The sequence below is a fragment of the Penicillium antarcticum genome (assembly GCF_028974205.1).
Source record: "Penicillium antarcticum strain IBT 31339 chromosome Unknown utg000002l_segment0_segment0, whole genome shotgun sequence".
In the NCBI taxonomy this organism is placed as follows: domain Eukaryota; kingdom Fungi; phylum Ascomycota; class Eurotiomycetes; order Eurotiales; family Aspergillaceae; genus Penicillium; species Penicillium antarcticum.
The window spans coordinates 1,606,771-1,625,660 of NW_026695300.1; the positions used below are offsets into that span (position 1 = coordinate 1,606,771).

General features: G+C 49.3%; 5 protein-coding genes across 5 annotated transcripts; 4 read left to right on the forward strand and 1 right to left on the reverse strand.

Moving 5' to 3' along the window:
* Nucleotides 1-440: 440 nt before the first annotated feature.
* On the forward strand, nucleotides 441-2,555 carry N7508_001603 (universal stress protein family domain protein; the record flags this gene model as incomplete). Its single annotated transcript, XM_058459669.1, has 3 exons — nucleotides 441-1,471; nucleotides 1,523-2,327; nucleotides 2,381-2,555. Exons 1-3 carry the CDS (start codon nucleotides 490-492, stop codon nucleotides 2,553-2,555), a joined length of 1,962 nt encoding a protein of 653 aa, XP_058323201.1. The 5' UTR covers nucleotides 441-489.
* A 452-nt stretch (nucleotides 2,556-3,007) lies between these two features.
* N7508_001604 (H(+)-transporting V1 sector ATPase subunit B) lies at nucleotides 3,008-4,785 on the forward strand (the record flags this gene model as incomplete). The annotated part of the gene is made up of 6 exons (XM_058459670.1): nucleotides 3,008-3,106; nucleotides 3,162-3,246; nucleotides 3,310-3,329; nucleotides 3,387-3,584; nucleotides 3,634-3,741; nucleotides 3,799-4,785. 6 exons carry the CDS (start codon nucleotides 3,008-3,010, stop codon nucleotides 4,783-4,785), a joined length of 1,497 nt encoding a protein of 498 aa, XP_058323202.1.
* A 681-nt stretch (nucleotides 4,786-5,466) lies between these two features.
* On the reverse strand, nucleotides 5,467-7,753 carry trpB (tryptophan synthase TRP5; the record flags this gene model as incomplete). The annotated part of the gene is made up of 3 exons (XM_058459671.1): nucleotides 5,467-7,198; nucleotides 7,256-7,559; nucleotides 7,618-7,753. 3 exons carry the CDS (start codon nucleotides 7,751-7,753, stop codon nucleotides 5,467-5,469), a joined length of 2,172 nt encoding a protein of 723 aa, XP_058323203.1.
* An 893-nt stretch (nucleotides 7,754-8,646) lies between these two features.
* N7508_001606 (putative alcohol dehydrogenase) lies at nucleotides 8,647-9,811 on the forward strand (the record flags this gene model as incomplete). The annotated part of the gene is made up of 2 exons (XM_058459672.1): nucleotides 8,647-9,456; nucleotides 9,515-9,811. 2 exons carry the CDS (start codon nucleotides 8,647-8,649, stop codon nucleotides 9,809-9,811), a joined length of 1,107 nt encoding a protein of 368 aa, XP_058323204.1.
* Nucleotides 9,812-10,031: 220 nt separating this feature from the next.
* Nucleotides 10,032-10,798, forward strand: N7508_001607 (uncharacterized protein; the record flags this gene model as incomplete). Its single annotated transcript, XM_058459673.1, has 3 exons — nucleotides 10,032-10,154; nucleotides 10,206-10,574; nucleotides 10,637-10,798. The coding sequence occupies 3 exons, from the start codon at nucleotides 10,032-10,034 to the stop codon at nucleotides 10,796-10,798; spliced, it is 654 nt and encodes a 217-aa protein (XP_058323205.1).
* Between the last annotated feature and the right edge of the window lie 8,092 nt (nucleotides 10,799-18,890).

Genomic DNA, 18,890 nt, shown 5'->3' on the forward strand with positions numbered 1-18,890 from the left:
AGGAGTTGATTGCATCCGGTTAGCATACCTGTTTAAATCCAAGTTAACGTCATTACTGTTTGAACAATCTACTTCTGGTAACTTCAAATGTAGGAAAGGCAGGATATGCGCCTTAACCGCTTAGATATATGCATCCTCTTCCAGATTGTGATATCCATGCAGCCACCAGGTGTGGCTGCATGGAGGAAGCCTCGCCTTGGGCTGGCGCCTTCTCCCTGAGGTCTGATCTTTGTTCTCCCCGCAATCCCTTGCATTCTTTCTTTCCTTGAACTCTGCAAGATGTTCGAGCAGACTCCTTTTGTTTGATGGGCTATACTGCCCGCGACCGAGCTCCATCTTTATCCAGTGAGCTTCCCGAGCTCAAATTTGAGGCTTTTTGGAGCTTCTAGCTGACCGAACGCAGACAATCCCTCAGAACCCCAGCTCCATCGTCAAAAAAGGACGATCTGCTCCACATTCCTCGGTGCTTGGCGTCGTTGCAGCGGCTCGATGAGTTCCCCACCGGAGGCGGTACCGCTGTCGTACCACACAACTTCCCCCATATCCAACACTGAGCAACTCAAGAGCTTAGGAACCATATCAACGATCCCGATTGAAGAGAAACCAACCAGGCTAAGCCGTGCCTTGCAAAGCCTGCTGATTGCCCCGCCGAAGAATAGTGCGGGGACTTGTTCACCTAGAGCTCGCGCAACCCGCAGTCCAGTCGAGCCACTCGTCTCATCGCCTTTGCGCATCAGTTATTCAGACATGGCATCTGCTCCGAGTTCGCCGGAGAGGACCAGGGCTGGACCCGAAGCTCTCCCCCGGAGATCATCCGATCATGCCGTTGAAACTGGTCGACCGTCGAGCCGTCTTGGCATTGATGAAGATGCAAAGTCCGAGGGTTCCGCCTCACCATCTGAGCAGTCACATTCCAAAAAGCGCTTCCTGCAAGCCCGGGACAAGTCCCAGAACCGGAAGAGCATGGCAGCTATGATGTCAGGGTTAGAATCACGACTCTTCCCGAGGAGCTTTTCCCGCGGGAGAGATCCATCACGAGGTTCCCTACAGCGTGGTTCATCCCTTGACTCCAGATCCTCAACTTCGCCGGAGAGGGGTCGTCCGAGCTCATCCGGGAGCCATTCTCTCCATGTGGAGTCAGTAGAACCTGCTCCTAACAGGACCGGGAAGGGGAAAGCTGTCAATATTCACGACCATCTGAATAAATCAGATGAAGCCTTGCCCAACTCGTCTGGAAGCCTTCCTGATTATGTCAAACCGGCAGCTGTGGAGGAGAACGGGGAACGACTGGCCAAGGATGTGTTTGACCGTGACAAGAATATAATTGAAAGCAGTGAGAGTGACGACACTTCAAGTGACGATGATAGCACGCACGAGGGTACACGAGGTCGCAAAAAGAGGGCTGATATTACATCCATCACACCCAGCGACTTTGAAAAATCCAAGAATGAAAAGCCCAAGTTGACAGAGGGTATGTTGTATCAAGCATGCTAAAGCTCAATAAACTGACCCCCTTTTTTAGAAAAATCAAGTGAAAAGACGACTGGACCCCAAGAAAAAAAGCCTCGGAAATCAGCTTTGAAGGCCGTTGTGCATCCGCAGACAAGTTTCGATATCCCGACCCCTCGTATTCAGTCAGTAGCTGGTACACCTTACGGGTCAGACGATGAAGCAGAAATTGGGGATATCCATCGTGCCCAGAAGTTAAGCATTACCATGTCCGCTATTGATAATGGCGTGCACAACCGATCTATCCGAACAATTGTTCGCGGAAACTTTTCAGGCTTGTCAGATACCGGCGATCTGGGCCGCCGACGTCGACGGAAATATCTGGTCGCCACCGACCTAAGTGAAGAGTCAGTATATGCTCTCGAGTGGACCATCGGCACAGTTCTCAGGGATGGTGACACGATATTTGCCATCTACGTTATGCACGAGGACTCCACAAGTACCTCTGCGGTGCAGGTTGGTGAGGGAGCCAAGGTGATGAAGGATGCGACAGCGATCGTTGGCACTCAGACAAAGGAGGCCCAGAATTCCGGCTATGGATCCCGAACGATTCTAGGTCGCCTGGGCCCTGGAACTACCAGCAAGGCGCATTCTGCTGATTCCCGAGCGTCATCAATGGCTGAGGCAGAACGAGTGAGGGCAGTTGAAACTGTGTCTCAGACCTGTGTAAAGCTGCTGCGGAAAACGGTACTACAGGTTCGCATTGCAGTTGAGGTCATTCACTGCAAGAACCCGAAGTCCATGATCACTGAAGCCATTGATGAACTTGAACCGACACTTGTTATTGTGGGTGCCCGAGGACAAAGTGCTTTGAAAGGGTAAGTCTACTGTCAATCGTGTCATTGTAGGTACAAACTAACATCATTTTAAGTGTGCTTCTCGGCTCATTCTCCAACTACCTACTTTCCAACTCTTCAGTGCCGGTCATGGTCGCCCGCCGAAAACTGAAGAGACATTCTTCCAAGGGCAGGCTCAGCAGCGCAAACGTGCGCCTTTCCAATAACTTGATTACCCCGAAGAGTCTCTCCCAGGCCAAAGTGGACTAATTGGCTATGGACTCTCTTTTTTCTTTGGTTTTGTCTTGCTTGCATTTTCATGGATCATTATGAGACTACTAGCATATTGCTTAGCAGTTCACACGGTGCATCAGACCTGGAATTATTGCCTTCTTGCTGTTAACATGTATGGATATACCCCGTTGTCATGGACTCACGATCTCTCGTTATTTTACTCTCTCGTACCGGCTATGTCCCGTAGATCAGGTTAGACAGCTGGTGTTCTAGCTTTATGGCTTTCACTCTTTTACCAGATATGTATGTTTACCAAAGATATAAAACTCAATCTCAAATCAGCGATGATGTACTCGTAAATGCCAAGAAAAACCGACGCAATCCGAAATCACGACCCACCTCACCGCCCAAGCTCCCCGTCCCGTCGAGACAGCTGGAACCCCCCGTCCCACCTCTAACCTCCCCATACTACCCTTCATCTGTTCACTATGGCCGACATGGATGACCCCCGGATGAGTTCCATCAAGCCCCGGATCCGCTACAACACCATCGGGGGAATCAATGGACCTCTGGTCGTGTTGGACAATGTGAGACCGCCGGACCATCAACCGGGAACAACTTGCTAACGAACGTTGCGAATAGGTCAAATTCCCCCGGTACAACGAGATCGTCAGTTTGAGACTAGCTGATGGCACTGAAAGATCTGGCCAGGTGCTGGAAGCTAGAGGTTGGTCGCCCACTTTCTGCCGTTGACATACTGCCAGCCGCTGACTGTTATTTACACAAATAGGTAACCGAGCAGTCGTTCAGGTACAGACAAGATCGCTATTCATCGCCCCTAATGTGCAAGGCATTAACGCAGACTAGGTGTTCGAAGGCACTTCCGGTATCGATGTAAAGAAGACCAAGGTCGAATTCAGCGGCCACAGCTTGAAGCTCGGTGTGTCCGAGGACATGCTGGGTCGAGTCTTCGACGGTTCGGGACGTGCTATTGATAAGGGACCTAAGGTCATGGCGGAGGACTACCTGGACATTAACGGCCAGCCCATCAACCCCTACTCACGAGTATGTGCATCGTCGATATGATTTGGAACTCAGCTAACGGAGGCGCAAGGTCTACCCTGAGGAAATCATTTCCACCGGTATCTCTGCTATCGATACTATGAACTCCATTGCCCGTGGACAGAAGATTCCTATCTTCTCTGCCGCCGGTCTGCCCCATGTAGGTGGACACGAACACCGATGACAACTATATGATATCTTGCTAACACATATTTAGTCGGAAATTGCTGCCCAGATCGCTCGACAGGCCAGTCTAGCGAAGCCCAGTAAGGGCATCCACGACGATCACGAGGAGAACTTCTCTATCGTCTTCGCCGCCATGGGTGTCAACATGGAAACTGCCCGTTTCTTCACTCGTGACTTTGAGGAGAACGGTAGTATGGAGCGTGTCACCTTGTTCCTTAACTTGGCCAACGACCCTACTATTGAGCGTATTATTACTCCTCGTCTCGCCCTGACCACCGCCGAATACTACGCCTACCAGCTAGAGAAGCACTGTCTGGTTATCATGACCGATATGTCCGCTTACTGTGACGCCCTTCGTGAGGTTTCCGCTGCCAGAGAAGAAGTCCCCGGTCGCCGTGGTTACCCCGGTTACATGTACACTGATTTAGCCACTCTCTACGAGCGTGCCGGACGTGTCGAGGGCCGCAACGGTTCCATCACTCAGATCCCCATTCTGACCATGCCTAACGACGATATCACCCACCCTATCCCCGATTTGACCGGTTACATTACCGAGGGCCAGATTTTCATCGACCGTCAGCTCGACAACCGCGGTATCTACCCACCAATCAACGTCCTGCCCTCGCTGTCCCGTCTCATGAAGTCCGCCATCGGCGAGGGCCGCACCCGCAAGGATCACGGCGATGTCTCCAACCAGCTGTACGCCAAGTACGCCATCGGTCGTGACGCCGCCGCCATGAAGGCTGTCGTCGGAGAGGAGGCCCTTTCCTCAGAGGACAAACTCTCCCTCGAGTTCCTGGAGAAGTTCGAGCGCACCTTTATCAGTCAGTCCGCCTACGAGTCCCGCACAATTCAGGAATCGCTCGATATCGCCTGGAACCTCCTCCGCATCTACCCGAAGGAGCTGCTCAACCGTGTGCCCAAGCGTGTCCTGGATGAGTTCTACGCTCGCCAGGGCCGCAAGATTCCTAACCGGGATACGCGCGATAACTCAGATGAGAACCTCATCGACGCATGATGGGTCTACGAGTCATGGTTCCTGTTTTGTTGGAGGAGTCGAGGATGAAATGAAGAGAAAGCGTTTTGGCGGGGCTGTGTGTGTACTGATTGTCCATGTCAATTGCATATACTCCTTTCTTGTTCCTGTTTCTGTTCTGTTGCGGCTTTGTCGTTTGCTCTGCGGTCATACTTTTTGATTTATGTCTTCTCTCTCGTAAAGCATGATGCAATATCGAAGTCGAATTATAAGGCCTCGTGCTTTTAAAATAGATTGATTATGATAAAGGTCCATGTAAGATGTAGATATGAACTTTCTGTTGCAGATGTCAGTTTTGTAACGAGAGACAGGGACTATCGACCCATTGTTGAATGCTATAGAGATATTTGCGCTACTGTGATATGTTGTACTAATCGAACCTATAACGCTACGTAATAACAGAAGAAAATGACTTCTAAAGAGGGGGTATCAATTCTTTTTTGTATGTAGAAATGAAATGTACGAGGATATCCCCCAGTGTCCGTAAAAGACTGCAGTAACCCAAAAAAAAAACAATGCAGAGACCGAAAAGACTGCAAGCCGAACGAAAACGCTTTTTACAAAGTCCGGAATGTATGGGCCCAAACGAAGGCAAATCAAGTAATGCGATTCGACCCGAAAAAAAATGAAATGCGAAGAAACGTCTAGCCAGGGATGAAAAGCTTAGAAGCGCAGATCCCAGCCGATCTTAGGACCCAGGCGGGGTAGCTCGTCAGCGACTTGCTGGACATCCTTGTCACCACGTCCACTCAGGTTGAGGACGATGTCATGGCCCTTGCCCATGGTCTTGGCCAACTGCATGACACCCCAGACGGCGTGGGATGACTCCAGAGCTGGAATGATACCCTCGTGCTGAGCAAGAGCGCGGAAGCCATCGAGGGCCTGGCTGTCATCGGCAGCGATGAAGGTAGCACGGTCAGAGTCCTTCCAGTTAGACAACTCGGGACCAACACCGGGGTAGTCGAGACCAGCGGAGATGGAGTGGGTCTCGGCGATTTGACCGTGCTCGTTCTGAAGAACGTAGGTGCGCACACCGTGCAGAACACCGTGAGAACCACCGGAAAGGGTGGCGGAGTGACGTCCAGTATCAACACCATCGCCAGCAGCCTCGACACCAACCAACTTGACGCTAGGGTCGTTCTGGAAGGGGTAGAACATTCCAACGGCGTTGGAGCCACCACCAACACAGGCAACAACGGCGTCGGGAAGCTTACCAAGCTCGGCTTTCATCTGCTCCTTGGTCTCGTTTCCGATAACGGACTGGAAGGTACGGACGATGGTAGGGAAGGGGTGAGGTCCGATAGCAGAGCCGATGATGTAGTGGGTGGTATCGAGCTCGACAACCCAAGCGCGGAGTGCCTCGTTGACGGCATCACGCAGAGTGCGGCTACCAGCCTCGACAGCGACAACGGAAGCACCGAGGAGCTTCATGCGGAAAACGTTGAGACCCTGGCGACGAACGTCCTCGGCACCCATGAAGACGGTACACTTCATGCCGAACTTGGCGCAGACAGTAGCGGTAGCCACACCGTGCTGACCAGCGCCAGTCTCGGCAATGATGCGGGTCTTACCAAGGCGACGAGCGATCAGAATCTGGCCGAGGGCATTGTTGATCTTGTGACTACCAGTATGGTTGAGATCCTCACGCTTCAACCAGATGTTGGCACCACCGACATGGTCAGTCAGACGCTGGGCGATGTGGAGGCTGCTAGGGCGGCCCATGTAGGGGTAGAATGAGCGGAACTCTTCCCAGAACTTGGGGTCATTGTTGGCAGTGTCAAATCCGCGCTCAAGCTCAGCCAAGCAGTCCATCAAGGACTCAGGAACGTACTGCCCACCGAACTCACCAAACCGAGAAGGCTGGGCAGAAGGGTTCTTGGTCACGTTGAGGGCTTCAAGCTGGTCAGCGAGACCAGGTCCGGAAGGAGTATCAGCATCGCTGATAACCTTGGTGGGCTTGGCCTCGCCTGAGGGCTGAGCCTTCTCGATAGCCTCGATGATGTTGACCTCGCGGGTAATGGCACCCTGAGCATCACGCTCGAGCTTGCGTCCAGTAACACTGGAAAGATACTCCTCAGCGGCCTTAGCAGCCTGACCAGCAGGGGCCTTGCCAACGACGGTGATAAGCTGGCTACCAATGACAACACCCTCGGCCTCATCCTGGAGGGACAAGAAATGCTCACGAGTGCTGACACCGAATCCCAGTGCGGCTGGGACGTTGCCCGAGTACTCGTGGACACGGCCCAAAAGTTCAGGGATGTTGGCGCTCAGCGAGCCAGTGGCACCGGTAACACCCATGCGTGAAACGACGTAGATGAAGGAGTCGGCAATCTTGCAAAGCAAGCGCATGCGGGAGTCGGAGGTGGCAGGAGCGATCAAGGGAACGTAGGACAGACTGGGAGGGAATTAGCTTCTTGTAATGGATAGTATAGGATAGAACCTCCAAACTCACCCAGCACTTGCGCAGAGGTCACGGAAACGGACAGCCTCCTCTGGGGGTAGGTCGACCATGATGAAACCATTGACACCAGCTTCCTTGCAGTCCTTGAGCATGCGCTCCTCTCCGTACCGCAGGACGGGGTTGTAGTAGCCCATCAGAAGGAGGGGTGTCTTCAAGCCTCGGCTACGAGCAGTGCGGACAAACTCCAGGACGGTAGTGAGAGTCACACCATTCTCAAGGGCCTTAGTGTTAGCAGTCTGGATAGTGGGACCATCGGCAATGGGGTCTGTGAAGGGAATTCCGAGCTCAATGATATCTATATATCAGTTCCGTCAGTAAATCGTTCTAGCGCCACCGAGATCGGAGAACAGTACCAGCACCACCGTTTTCCATTCCAAGCATGGTGTCAACGGCCTGATCGACTGTGGGGTAACCAGCAGTAATATAAGCGACAAGGGCAGCGCGCTTCTGCTCCTTGCACTTGGCAAAGGTCGCCTTAATGGCGTCCATGGCGAAGTAGTGCGAAGAATGTGGGGTTTGAAAGAAAGAAGAAGTAAAACAAAGGGGGAAGGCCAGATGTGGCTATCAATCCCTTTTTTGCGGTGCAGTGGATGGAAATGGGATATAAACGTTGGATTGAGAGCAATTGACGTTGTCAACTGAAGTAGAGGGTGCTCTATGAGTCAATTGTCATTGCCGTTTTCGATGCCCCTCGGTCACGTGCGATAAGATACTGAGTCATCGGCTAACACGTGACATGCTCGACCCTATCACGTGTTATCTCCATAGTACTGACAATGAACTTTTAATATCAATCCTTACACAATGCGAATGGAATAAATGAAAATATCCTCCGATCTAATATCAATGCAGTTTCCACCTTGATACTGTCTGAAGGAATTCTGTGACTTAAGAGAATGCATTGACAGCCTATAACATTCGATATATATACCTGACGAACAACCTGCAACAGACTGACATTTTTTAAATACTAACATTAGAACATGATGCTGATATGAAAGAGGCAGATGCCTTTCCTTGCTATATATCCACCAAAGCGAGTGATTTCCTGTTTCCCGTCAACATTTTCATCTTATACTTACCTATTTCGCTTTTATCAAGAAGGGTTGCCCTATACCAATTAATATACGCTATTGCACCAAACATGAATTTTACCTCCAAAACCCCCAATTACCATAAAGAACCAAAAGATTCATATACTCTACAAACCAACCAGGATGAATAAAGATCATAGACATGCTTTATAATCTCGGACCTTCGGCCAACACGTCAGTGAGCCTCGGTTATCGATAGAGAAATATCCCCGCACGCCCCAATTCAAGCTCTACTTCACCAAACCTCATAGAACAAATCCACACTACCCCTCCAATACACAAAACAAAATGTCCAAAGCAATCTACATTTCCCCAATCGACGGCAAGCCCGGCAAGCCAGGCCAAGTTTACTACCCACTCTCATTGCGGACCGTGCCCAAGCCATCCCCGCAAGGGGGTGAACTGCTAGTCAAATTGACCGCCGCGTCATTGAACCACCGCGACCTTTTCCTCCGCCAACACCTGTACCCAGGCGTAACCTTCGACGTGCCCCTTCTCGCCGACGGAGTGGGTATCGTTATCGGCGCTGGACCGAATGTACCTAGCCCAGAGCAATGGCAAGGCAAGCGGGTGATTCTCAACCCCGGTGTTGGCTGGAAAGATTCACCTGATGGGCCTGAGGAGGCCACTGGGTACCGCATTATGGGTGGTACGAAGGTTTATGACAAGGGCACCTTGCAGGAATATCTTGCCATTGAGTATTCGGAAGTCGAGGAGGCGCCGGCGCATCTCTCCGATGCTGAGGCTGCTGCGTTGCCTTTGACTGGGTTGACTGGTTGGAGGGCTTTGATTTCCAAAGCTGGGGAGAGGAACTCTGGAGACGGGGCCGCTGTTCTGATCACCGGGATTGGAGGTGGTGTTGCGTTGATGGCGCTTCGGTTTGCGGTTGCGAGGGGAGCACATGTCTTTGTGACGAGTTCGAGCCAAGAGAAGATTCAGAAGGCTGTTGAGTTGGGTGCGACCGGTGGTGTTAGTTATAAGGAGGAGGGTTGGGAGAAGAAGCTGCTTGGTATGCTTCCAGACGGAAAGAAGAACTTTGATGCGATCATTGATGGTGCCGGCGGTGATTCGGTTGAGAAGTCTGTCAAGTTGCTCAAGGTGAGTGGCACGATGGGATGTTAGCATTGTATCCAAGGAGTTGCACTGACATTGACAGGCTGGCGGTGTCCTTTCAATCTACGGGATGACAGTTTCTCCCAAGATGCCGTTCACAATGGCCGCTGTCCTCAAGAACATTGACGTTCGTGGTTCTACAATGGGCTCTCGCAAGGAGTTTAAGGATATGATTGAGTTTGTCAATACCAAGAAGATTCACCCTGTGGTGTCACGGGTGCTGCAGACTGACTTGGAAGATTTGTCTGCTATCGACGGGCTGTTCGAGGACATGAAGCAAGGTACACAGTTTGGTAAACTGGTGATTGACTTCAGCAAGTCTACTGGCAGCAAGCTGTGATGATGATGACCCTTTATGAATGTATGAAGTCTATAAATATGGAACGTAATGTTTTGGCAGGAGCAACGGCAGTGACTTCTATAAACACAGCAATGAGCACATGAGACCTGCACCTCCATCTTCATGCACTTGTCACTTGTATTGTATCATCGTCTATCCAATCCAAGAAGCACTCATTTCACTCATTGTATAGCCCTCCATTCATTGCCACTCTCTCATTATGTCCAAGCGACAGCCCTCCGGGCGGGTGTCTCGTGTCGTTTCACGGGGTAATGGCCTGCCTCTCGTGTCGAACCTGATCCGCCCTTACCAAGAAGATGCTTGGGATGAAGATGGTTACCAGGTATGCCAAAGCCATCCTCGTGGAATGCATCTAACTGACAACCCGATGCAGTCCTTCGACGCCACTCATTATGCCCTAAAATCTGTGAATCAATCCATTGAACGACGCCTGTTAAAGCTTCAGGCCAACACCACGCGCCTTAAGCGTGAGCTGTGGCTGCTCCAGCGTCATATCAAGGAGTTTCGCCACCCTCTCTTCGAAGTCTGGGAAGCCGACATGCTCACACGGCTGATCGAGGTTGCATACGCTCATCAGCACCGAAAGCTACCGGGCGGCGTCGTGCTCGGGCAGTCGAGCTTCGCGGAACGTGAGAACCTCACGCATGCGTTCAGTATTGCGGCGAAGGGGATCCGTCAGGCAACACTTTCAAAGCTTGGTCTCGGCGAGAAGTATCATCAGGCCCTGCAGCGATATACAGAGGTCAGTCCCTGTTATGCTCAAGTTAAATGGACTTAGCTGGAGCCTGCCCTAACATGACCAAGGTTGCACCCTATCGAAGCGCGAATACCTTTCAAACAGAGTTCGCCTTCGCCAAGTGGCTGGTCGAGGAACAGGAGGACCGACCAGAGCTGTATGCATTTTGGTCCAAGCTTTTCCCTGTCTGCTACGACCGCACCGCCCAAGAGAGCGCCTCCATCTTCTGAATCACTTCATTTTCATGCTGTTACTGTATATGGCGCACTAGAAAGGGGGTGGGCACATTGGCCTGATGCTCGCACAAGCACTGTCTCACTGTCCAACCCTGTCTGCTATTGGTCTGTTCCTGGTCCGGATTCCTACGTCGACCAGTGCGGTCATTGTGTCTCATTTCAGCTTGCCATGTGCAAGCCTATTCTTACGAGACCCAAAAGATGGACTACAGAGTACAGTGACACTAAACTCCATACCTTTTTTTATCCTCCAAACTCGGAACCATCTAAGAATAAGAATCAGAGACAACCCTAATCAAGCCACAAACCAACTTGCTAGACATTCATCCACCTAATCAGCCCGCCAACTAACCTTGGAACCTCCCAAACCAAAAGATTACCACCGTAGCATCAAATGCAAAAACAAAGCCAGAAAATAGAAATCCTTATTCACTGCTAGATATCAGATCTTACCACATCCACAGCGGCATACCGGCATACATTTGCGGCGTACCATTCGCGCAACGTATGAATCAGCCTCAGGCCTGTGCAGCAACAAAAGAAAAACCACCCATCACTCTAGTCTGACAATTTATACCCTATCAATTTCCCGCATCTGCACATTACCAGGAATCACAATCACCAGCCCGAAGTGCCATATCACTCGGCTGTATACTGTAGACTACGTCAGAGTATACTCCATATTCCAATTCAGCATTAAAGTTTCCCACTCTCGCTAATAATAGCTTCCTTCTTACTCCGTCCAGTACCCATTTACCACCACTGAGACAGCCTAAGCGGTATATACCCTGCATGGGACGGTTGGACTTGGCACTTGGCCAGCGCTCCTCTCACCTCTCAGTGGGCGGATCAACCTCGTGGAGCTGCATTTCAGGGACCCTCCCCCGAGTCGCCCCGACTCGGCTATGTTCCGAATTCCTTGGTTTTTTTTTCCTTTCCGACTATAGTGTGTTCTCTAGTGTCTTGGCTATAAACAGCCTTTTGTGCCCCGGTCGCGTTACTACGCATGTACTTGTATTGTGTGCACAGCGCACTATGTCTGATTTCATTCAAGCTCAATTATGGGGTACCGGGTGCTCCATTGCTATATATTTATATATTTACAGATACATGCTGGTTGGGGGGGGGGGGGGGGGGGGTTTCATGTATGTCTTGATAGAAGCTTTTTAGGTAATGCTTCCCTAAAGATGATTGCTATTGATTTTTCTATTGACCTTCAATCCACTCAGTTACTGTCCATGCTGTACAAGTATAGTACACACTATATACAGCTCTTCACCGGAAGTAACGTACTAATATTAATCAACAATAGAAAAGATCAGCTCACAGCGTTGCATGTACCAAACCACACCCGCACGTTTACCATAATTAAGCAGCAAAGCATAAATGAAAACCCCCGAAACACGATATAGACAAAGTTAAGCCCATATTGTCGCAAGCTAACGTAAAAGTATACCTGAATAATGCAAATGAAGTGTTGAAAAACAAGAAAAAGGAAGAAAAAAACTACAACCGAGGCTCAGGCCCAAAATGGCTGCTGCCTAGCTTGGCACGCCCAAAAAGGAAAGGTTGCCTTGGCACTAGCGTAAATAAGAAGCCAATTGGGTAAAGTACAGCTCCTCCCAGATACCCAAAGAACAAAAAGGAAGGAAAAAGTGGGTATGTTGTACATGCTATGGAGACTGCTGTCGAACTTGCGAAGTTAGCTTTGATAGCGTCGGATCCGACCAGTTGTGTGGACAGGGTGTCGGTGATGGGGTCACCTCCGGAAGACTGGGGCGTGCTATACGGCCTATAATAAGAGCGAAGATGCGAGCTGGATGTGGTTTAGTGGATATCGTTTAGCAGACACTAATGTACTAATCCTGGATAATGCGCTAGCTTGATGTGCCAGCGGTGCTGGCAGATATTTGTCGGAGGTTCTTGTCATTCCGATATCCGACTGAGGCGGACGCTGATTGGTTGATATGGGGCTACACATGGACTTGGTGCGTAGTTTCTCATTCTTGTGATATTCTTATCGAGCTTTAGGTTCGGAAAGCTTTGGTATAGACGCGTTGAAGAGAAAATCTTGGAGCCTTGAATGGACCGGTTTGTTACTGTTGATGGTTCTGGCGGGTTCAACCTGAAACGGTCGTACTTTACGCGATGGTTTCATGGTCAGTTGATCAAAGCCGATCCTATGGTTAGATCAGGTTTAGTTCTCGATTTGACATTTTTTGCTTTTGCCCGGTAAAATGTTGTCGGGTAAATTCACTTCCAGTGTTGGATTTGGGGTTCGGTAGTGATATATACACTGACAGCGGGATATACATCTACATGTTTCTGCAACCACAATTCTATCAAGAGCTTTCAGAAGAACCAGATCTCGATTTATTCACAGTAGAATTGAATCTAGTACTAGAAACCATCACTTATCCGACCCAGGGCCTCCTATCGGAATTAGATCGTCATGTTTCAAAAGGAGACCGAAGATCTCTGTCTCACAGCCCCTGAATCATGAACATCTACGAAATCTCCAGGTACTCCCTATAACTGCCATATCGAATATCAACAGTAGAAGACCAGACAGCGAGAAAGCAGTCGAAGAAAACAGAGCACGCTTGCAAGTTGGTACAAGATCAACAACGGAACTGCTCCGTTTCCCCAGTCTTCACCTGAGTTCAACGACAAAAGCCGTCCCCATAGGCATCCGCAGCACTCCGTAGCGGCAGAATAGCGAGGGAAAAAAAAATGAAGAGCGAGACCGATACTATACCCAACTGTAACAGCACGGTGAAGATGAGTGGCTCCGAGTCAGAGAACGCGGGAAGAGACATCGGGCATCCCGTGCTGGAGATGGGAGATGGAGACAATCAAAGGACCACAATCTAACAAGTTCTGCGGCAGTGATTTCCTTTTTCTTTTGGATTCTTTCTGTCTTACCCCGCCGAAGTGCAGAGTCTGCGTATGCTGGCGGGGACATATCCCGAGACACCAGCCAGTGACCTGGTTCAGACAGAAGTTGACCGCAAAACTGCTGCGTCGATCGCCAAATCAGCGTGTCCGCTGCTTGTCTGATATGATCATCATAAACGCAATTGGTGGTCCCGCTGAACAAGGTTGCTACCGAAGGCCGAAGAGCTGATGGCGGTGCATTGGCTTCGGGCAAGTACCGCCTTCTGTCCGGGTATAGGGAGACAAAATTTGTATGTGTGTGCGTGCATGCATTCTGTGTTGTACACCGTTCTTTCGTGTCTCGTACCGACCGACAGAATAAAGTAAAGATATGGTCACGCCCTGGTCATGTCATATCATGATCCGCCACAAGGGCATAGGCATAGATATCAGAGGCGTGAGACTATTGCAGTGGCGTAGGCACCGTTGAACTGAAAATATCCTTTCTTTCGCTGATTCTCGACGCTAAGCTTAGGGGAAAGGAGTTGCTCCGAAGTTTCCACTTCTAGCGTGGAAGGATTGATTACCCCCGAAAAGCGCGGATGCTCCCTCAATTTCCCATTCAGCAGATCATGGTTAGAGCTATAGTCCTAATCCGGTGAATTTACGCGCTTTTGAGTGGCTGACTGGGACGGAGTTAATATGGAATACAGTTCATACCTTTCCGCGTTCGATGGAAGGATCCTTGACGAATGAGGAACATATCGATATAACGAAGTTCGATCTGGATTAAGACACCGTGTCTCAAGCGGTGAGTTATTCCCCAGAGATCAAATTCATTAGCTTGTTTACCCCGACCCCAAAACAGCCGCCCCATGATGTGGTTGAGCAAAAGAACCCAACCTACTGGGCGGGGCCACATTCCTCCGAGCTATGGTTGCTCCTTCATGACATGAAATTAAGGCAGATAACGGGCAATGGCAACAAAGAGTCAGGAAAAAGAACCGAGGATTGCCGCCATTTGCGCAAGCCTCAATAAACCCGAAGCCGAAACAAGAAATGTAAGGGTCTGCAAGTGACGAACCTAGGGCGCATACAAAGAATGTTCTTGGTCTGGTTTCACCATGAGAGTTTCCTCCGACCTGTGCACCAATCCGAGCCCATGGGCAAAGGTAGATCCTTGCTGAGAGGCCCTGGCATCTATGTCTTGCCCTTCACTCCTTCACTCCTTCACTCCTTCACTGTACTCCTTGGGAAGATCAAGTGGTGGTCAATCAATAATAGTCGCCGAACCCGTGCTCGTCATGCAGGGTGGTTCCACAGCTAAACAGGCACGACAGACAGGAGACAGGCACAGGCACGAGTGGCAATATTAATCACATACAGGGTACCGGATAACACTTGCATATGCATGGGGAGAAATCAATATAGTTCCTAGTTCCCAAACCGTAAAGTCAAATTAAGGCCAAAGGTTCAGCGACAAGACATCTCAACTGGGTTACGATGTACAACAGCTACGTGTTCGTCATTTATCTGCTGCTCAATAGTCCAATTAATAATTAACCTTAACTGGGGATGTGAGGGTAGAGAGCATATCGGAATCGCGAACCTGAAAGTCAAATCCGCAAGCCCAAAACCCAAAAATCGAACCGATCCGGTGCAAACCCCAACGTCAGAGACTAAATCCTCACTAGTTGTGTAGTACCGTGCACCGCGGAGGATCCTTTCAAACAAGGCTGCACGTCCGAAACCCTCACTCTCAGAGTGTGCGGGAGATCCACCTTTCTTGGTTGAGGATCCCCTAAAACGATTGGATTATTGGCCGCTGAGCGTACTCCGTACTCCGTAATGGGGGTAAGACCCTAACTCCTTACTAACGATAAAAGAAAAAAAATCTTTCTTTGGGGATTGCTCGGGCGGAGAGGCTGGTGATTGTGGGGCTATCTCGAAGGAAGTCTCCGAGGATTGGCCGATCAGACTACAAACGACCAAACGACCAAGCATTTCACCCGTTCTCTCTACAAACTAATTAAGATTGCATTAGATCTGAGAATCCTCAAGGGATGGTTATTGGTTTTCTTGTTCAAAGGGTTGTTGGATATTTCCCCTTGCTCTGGTTGATTATTGAGGTGGTTGGGAACTCTACACTGAATGGGATTGACATCAACCAAGTTAGGATCCTTCTATACTATATTACACTAAACTATAATAGATTTGGTGTAATTTCCCATTTAGCCTATCTCTGACGTCGCTTGAATAATCGTTTGAAGTCCTTGCTCAAACGATCTAATCTCGGTCCGGTAGGAGTTTGTGCCGACATTGTTTAGTTTCACGCGGCAAGCCACTCGACACTGGGCACCGATGAATCTGTAAAGGTAAGCCCGGTGAGTGTGGCAGTAGTACGGATAGGGTGACCTCGAAAGACGTGGTGCCTGTAGTAGATCAGCGCATGGTTTCGAGTGTGTACCTGCGTCAGAACCATGTTTGCATGAACGGACATTTCCTAGTACAGTGTACAGCTCCATGTGGAATCTCCAAAGGCAGAGGCATTGAAAACCCTGACAAAATGCAGGTGGAGGCTGGTAACGCACCCCAGGATATGTTGAAGCCTTGAGGAGTGTGGAGTGGCATAGAGCGCCGGTAAGAGCTAAGCCTAATTGGGATACACTGAAGGGGCGATAATCCTCAGCTCTAACTACTGAACTAACTGCATACAACTAGATTCTAACGGATAGCAAAAGTAGCGGCAACAATAAGGAAGGTGCTAAGCAATAATTGAAGACGTTTGAAAACCCCGTTTGCAAGCGCTGATCATGTTGAAGCTTCGCCGATCACTCCACTGTCGCTTTCTCCCGCCCAGATATGGTCCTTAGATATGGTTTGAAGCTTTGCACTGCCATACCCCTAAGTTGAGTTTATCCTGGTTGCCTATCCAAGTTTTTTGTCTGGTACAGCTTCATCTTCAAGGACACAATACCCTTCGGGGTAATAGTGTGGTCCACAACGGGCCCGTCTTCAAAACGTGGCAAAACCGCGGAGATGCCAATTGTAGGTTTCCTTATCGATAGAACGGAACCGAGGTACCAATTTTTTTTTATCCCTTTGCACATCGTGGCTGGTGCTGCACGAAATAATGAAGCTATGCCGGACCGTTTACGCTATTTGATCCTAGCGCATTTCCTGCGCCAAACATAGCCGTTCCGAGTACAGGGTACTTGAATTTTGGACCTTGATGATCTCATTCCATAGAGCCTTGCAAGGATATAGGGATATACATGTATGACTCGGAGGGTTTTTCTCGTGTTTACCATACGGAAATGCACGACGTGCTGCGCGTTCGGGTAATTAATATGATCTTCTGCACACCTATTTGATCGACAGGACGTGATAAGCGGATATACATAGATATATAAGTATGTACAGTAGCAATGCAGTTCTTGAACTGTAATCGAATACTAATCACAACCTCTGGACGTTGATTCGGTCAAGTCCGAGCAATGGTAACAGCGCAGAGAAGCATGGGCAGGTCCACGGAGTGATGCCCGATCGGGATTAGTGGGTCAATCAACCAATCACAATGCCAGACCCTTGCATAGTCAGGCCACCGAGTCACCTGAAAATGCAAGGTGTGCTAAACTTAGCCCTACTTTTGACCTTTCTATTCTTATTCTTCGTCAGATGATTACTGGAATAGCAGAATACCAGTATCCTATTGTAGTATGCCATGGAATTACCTACCATTGCCCGAATATGTCATAGCTGACATTCGACAACATCCATCGATGTGTACTCCGTACAATGTGCCTAATCATCAAATTGACCGGTGACGACACGAGATATTTGATCGGCCGATGGGACCTAAGATCCGAAGTGGAGCCCTAACCTGGAGAGCAGAGAAGGGTCTTCACCTCCACTGGTTTGGCACGAGTGATCCAAGGGTCGGCGTAAGGGCGTCCCAGCCTTCTGAAGGGATGGATCTGACAACACAAAACTCTGAGGACTGGAGTAATAGGTCATGTATGTTAGGAGAATAAAAGAGAATGAAACGGAATAAATGGGAAAAGGTTAAAAAAAAGCAAAACCATACGGTGTCGGTGCAGCTCTCTGATTGGGTGGGCTATAGTAGCAGTGCAGCCTTTCGGAGCGAGTACTCGTTATAGACACAAATCCCTGATTGGATCCTTGACCTTTTCTTTTGTCCAGGGTTACAATATGTCCCCCCTCCCCTCCTAAACAGCGCTCTGACATAAAAAACACTTATAGCCCAAGGTTACTCTCGGGGAGAAATATACGGTATTTTCTTATGTACATTTACCTGCATTTCTGGACATATGTTGCTCCACTTTTTCTTTCGTGCGGCGCAGGCCGCCAGATGGGTGTTAATCCCGTACATATTTTTACCACGTTCGCAGAATTTTGTCCAAGGTCCCATGCGTGGAGACCGGACATCTCGGAAAGCGTAATAGCCGTGCACTTTACAAATCCCCGTAATTTTGGGCGACTCGACATATAATTGGAAACCCCTCGTGTCACCCACCGAAATAGCCAAGTTTCCGAAGTCATCGGTTGTCCTGTGCATCCCCCGCCACGATTTCCATAAATTGTATTTTTGTCCTGTTTTATTATTATTATTATTATTATTTATTTATTTTCCGCTAAAAAAAAAAAAATCTAAAATATTAAAAAAAAGTAATTCTCCACAGCTCGTGGCCTTATACAGTTAGGCCTTAAACGATTGTACTCTGACCTGCTAATAATAATCCATATATCCTCAATCCTCGTTGCTTTTAACCCTTCTCGTCCCTCTTCCTTGCATCCCACTTGATATTTCCCCCCCCCTTTGATCTGTTCTACTATGACACCTTAGAGGTCCACATTCGCTCACCACGTTCGCTCTTACGCTCGCTTTCTGCTGCTACGAGAACCACGTTCGCTACGTCTTATTGGAGGAAAACAACGACCTATTTCGATATTTTAATACTTAATTTTGCTAAGGGTACCTTGCGCCTGAACCCTTGATTTTCGGTCCATTTCACACGATATCCGATCTCCGTGGAGACTCTCTAGGGCAAGGAGTCGGAGATTCACTGTTTTTGTCCCGACTTGCGTTTGCGCGCCTTGATATCCAGTAGATCCCCGTTTGCACGGTCCCCGGTTCAACTGTCAACTTGGATATCAAAGATTTTTTTTATTTCGCCAACTACAGCTT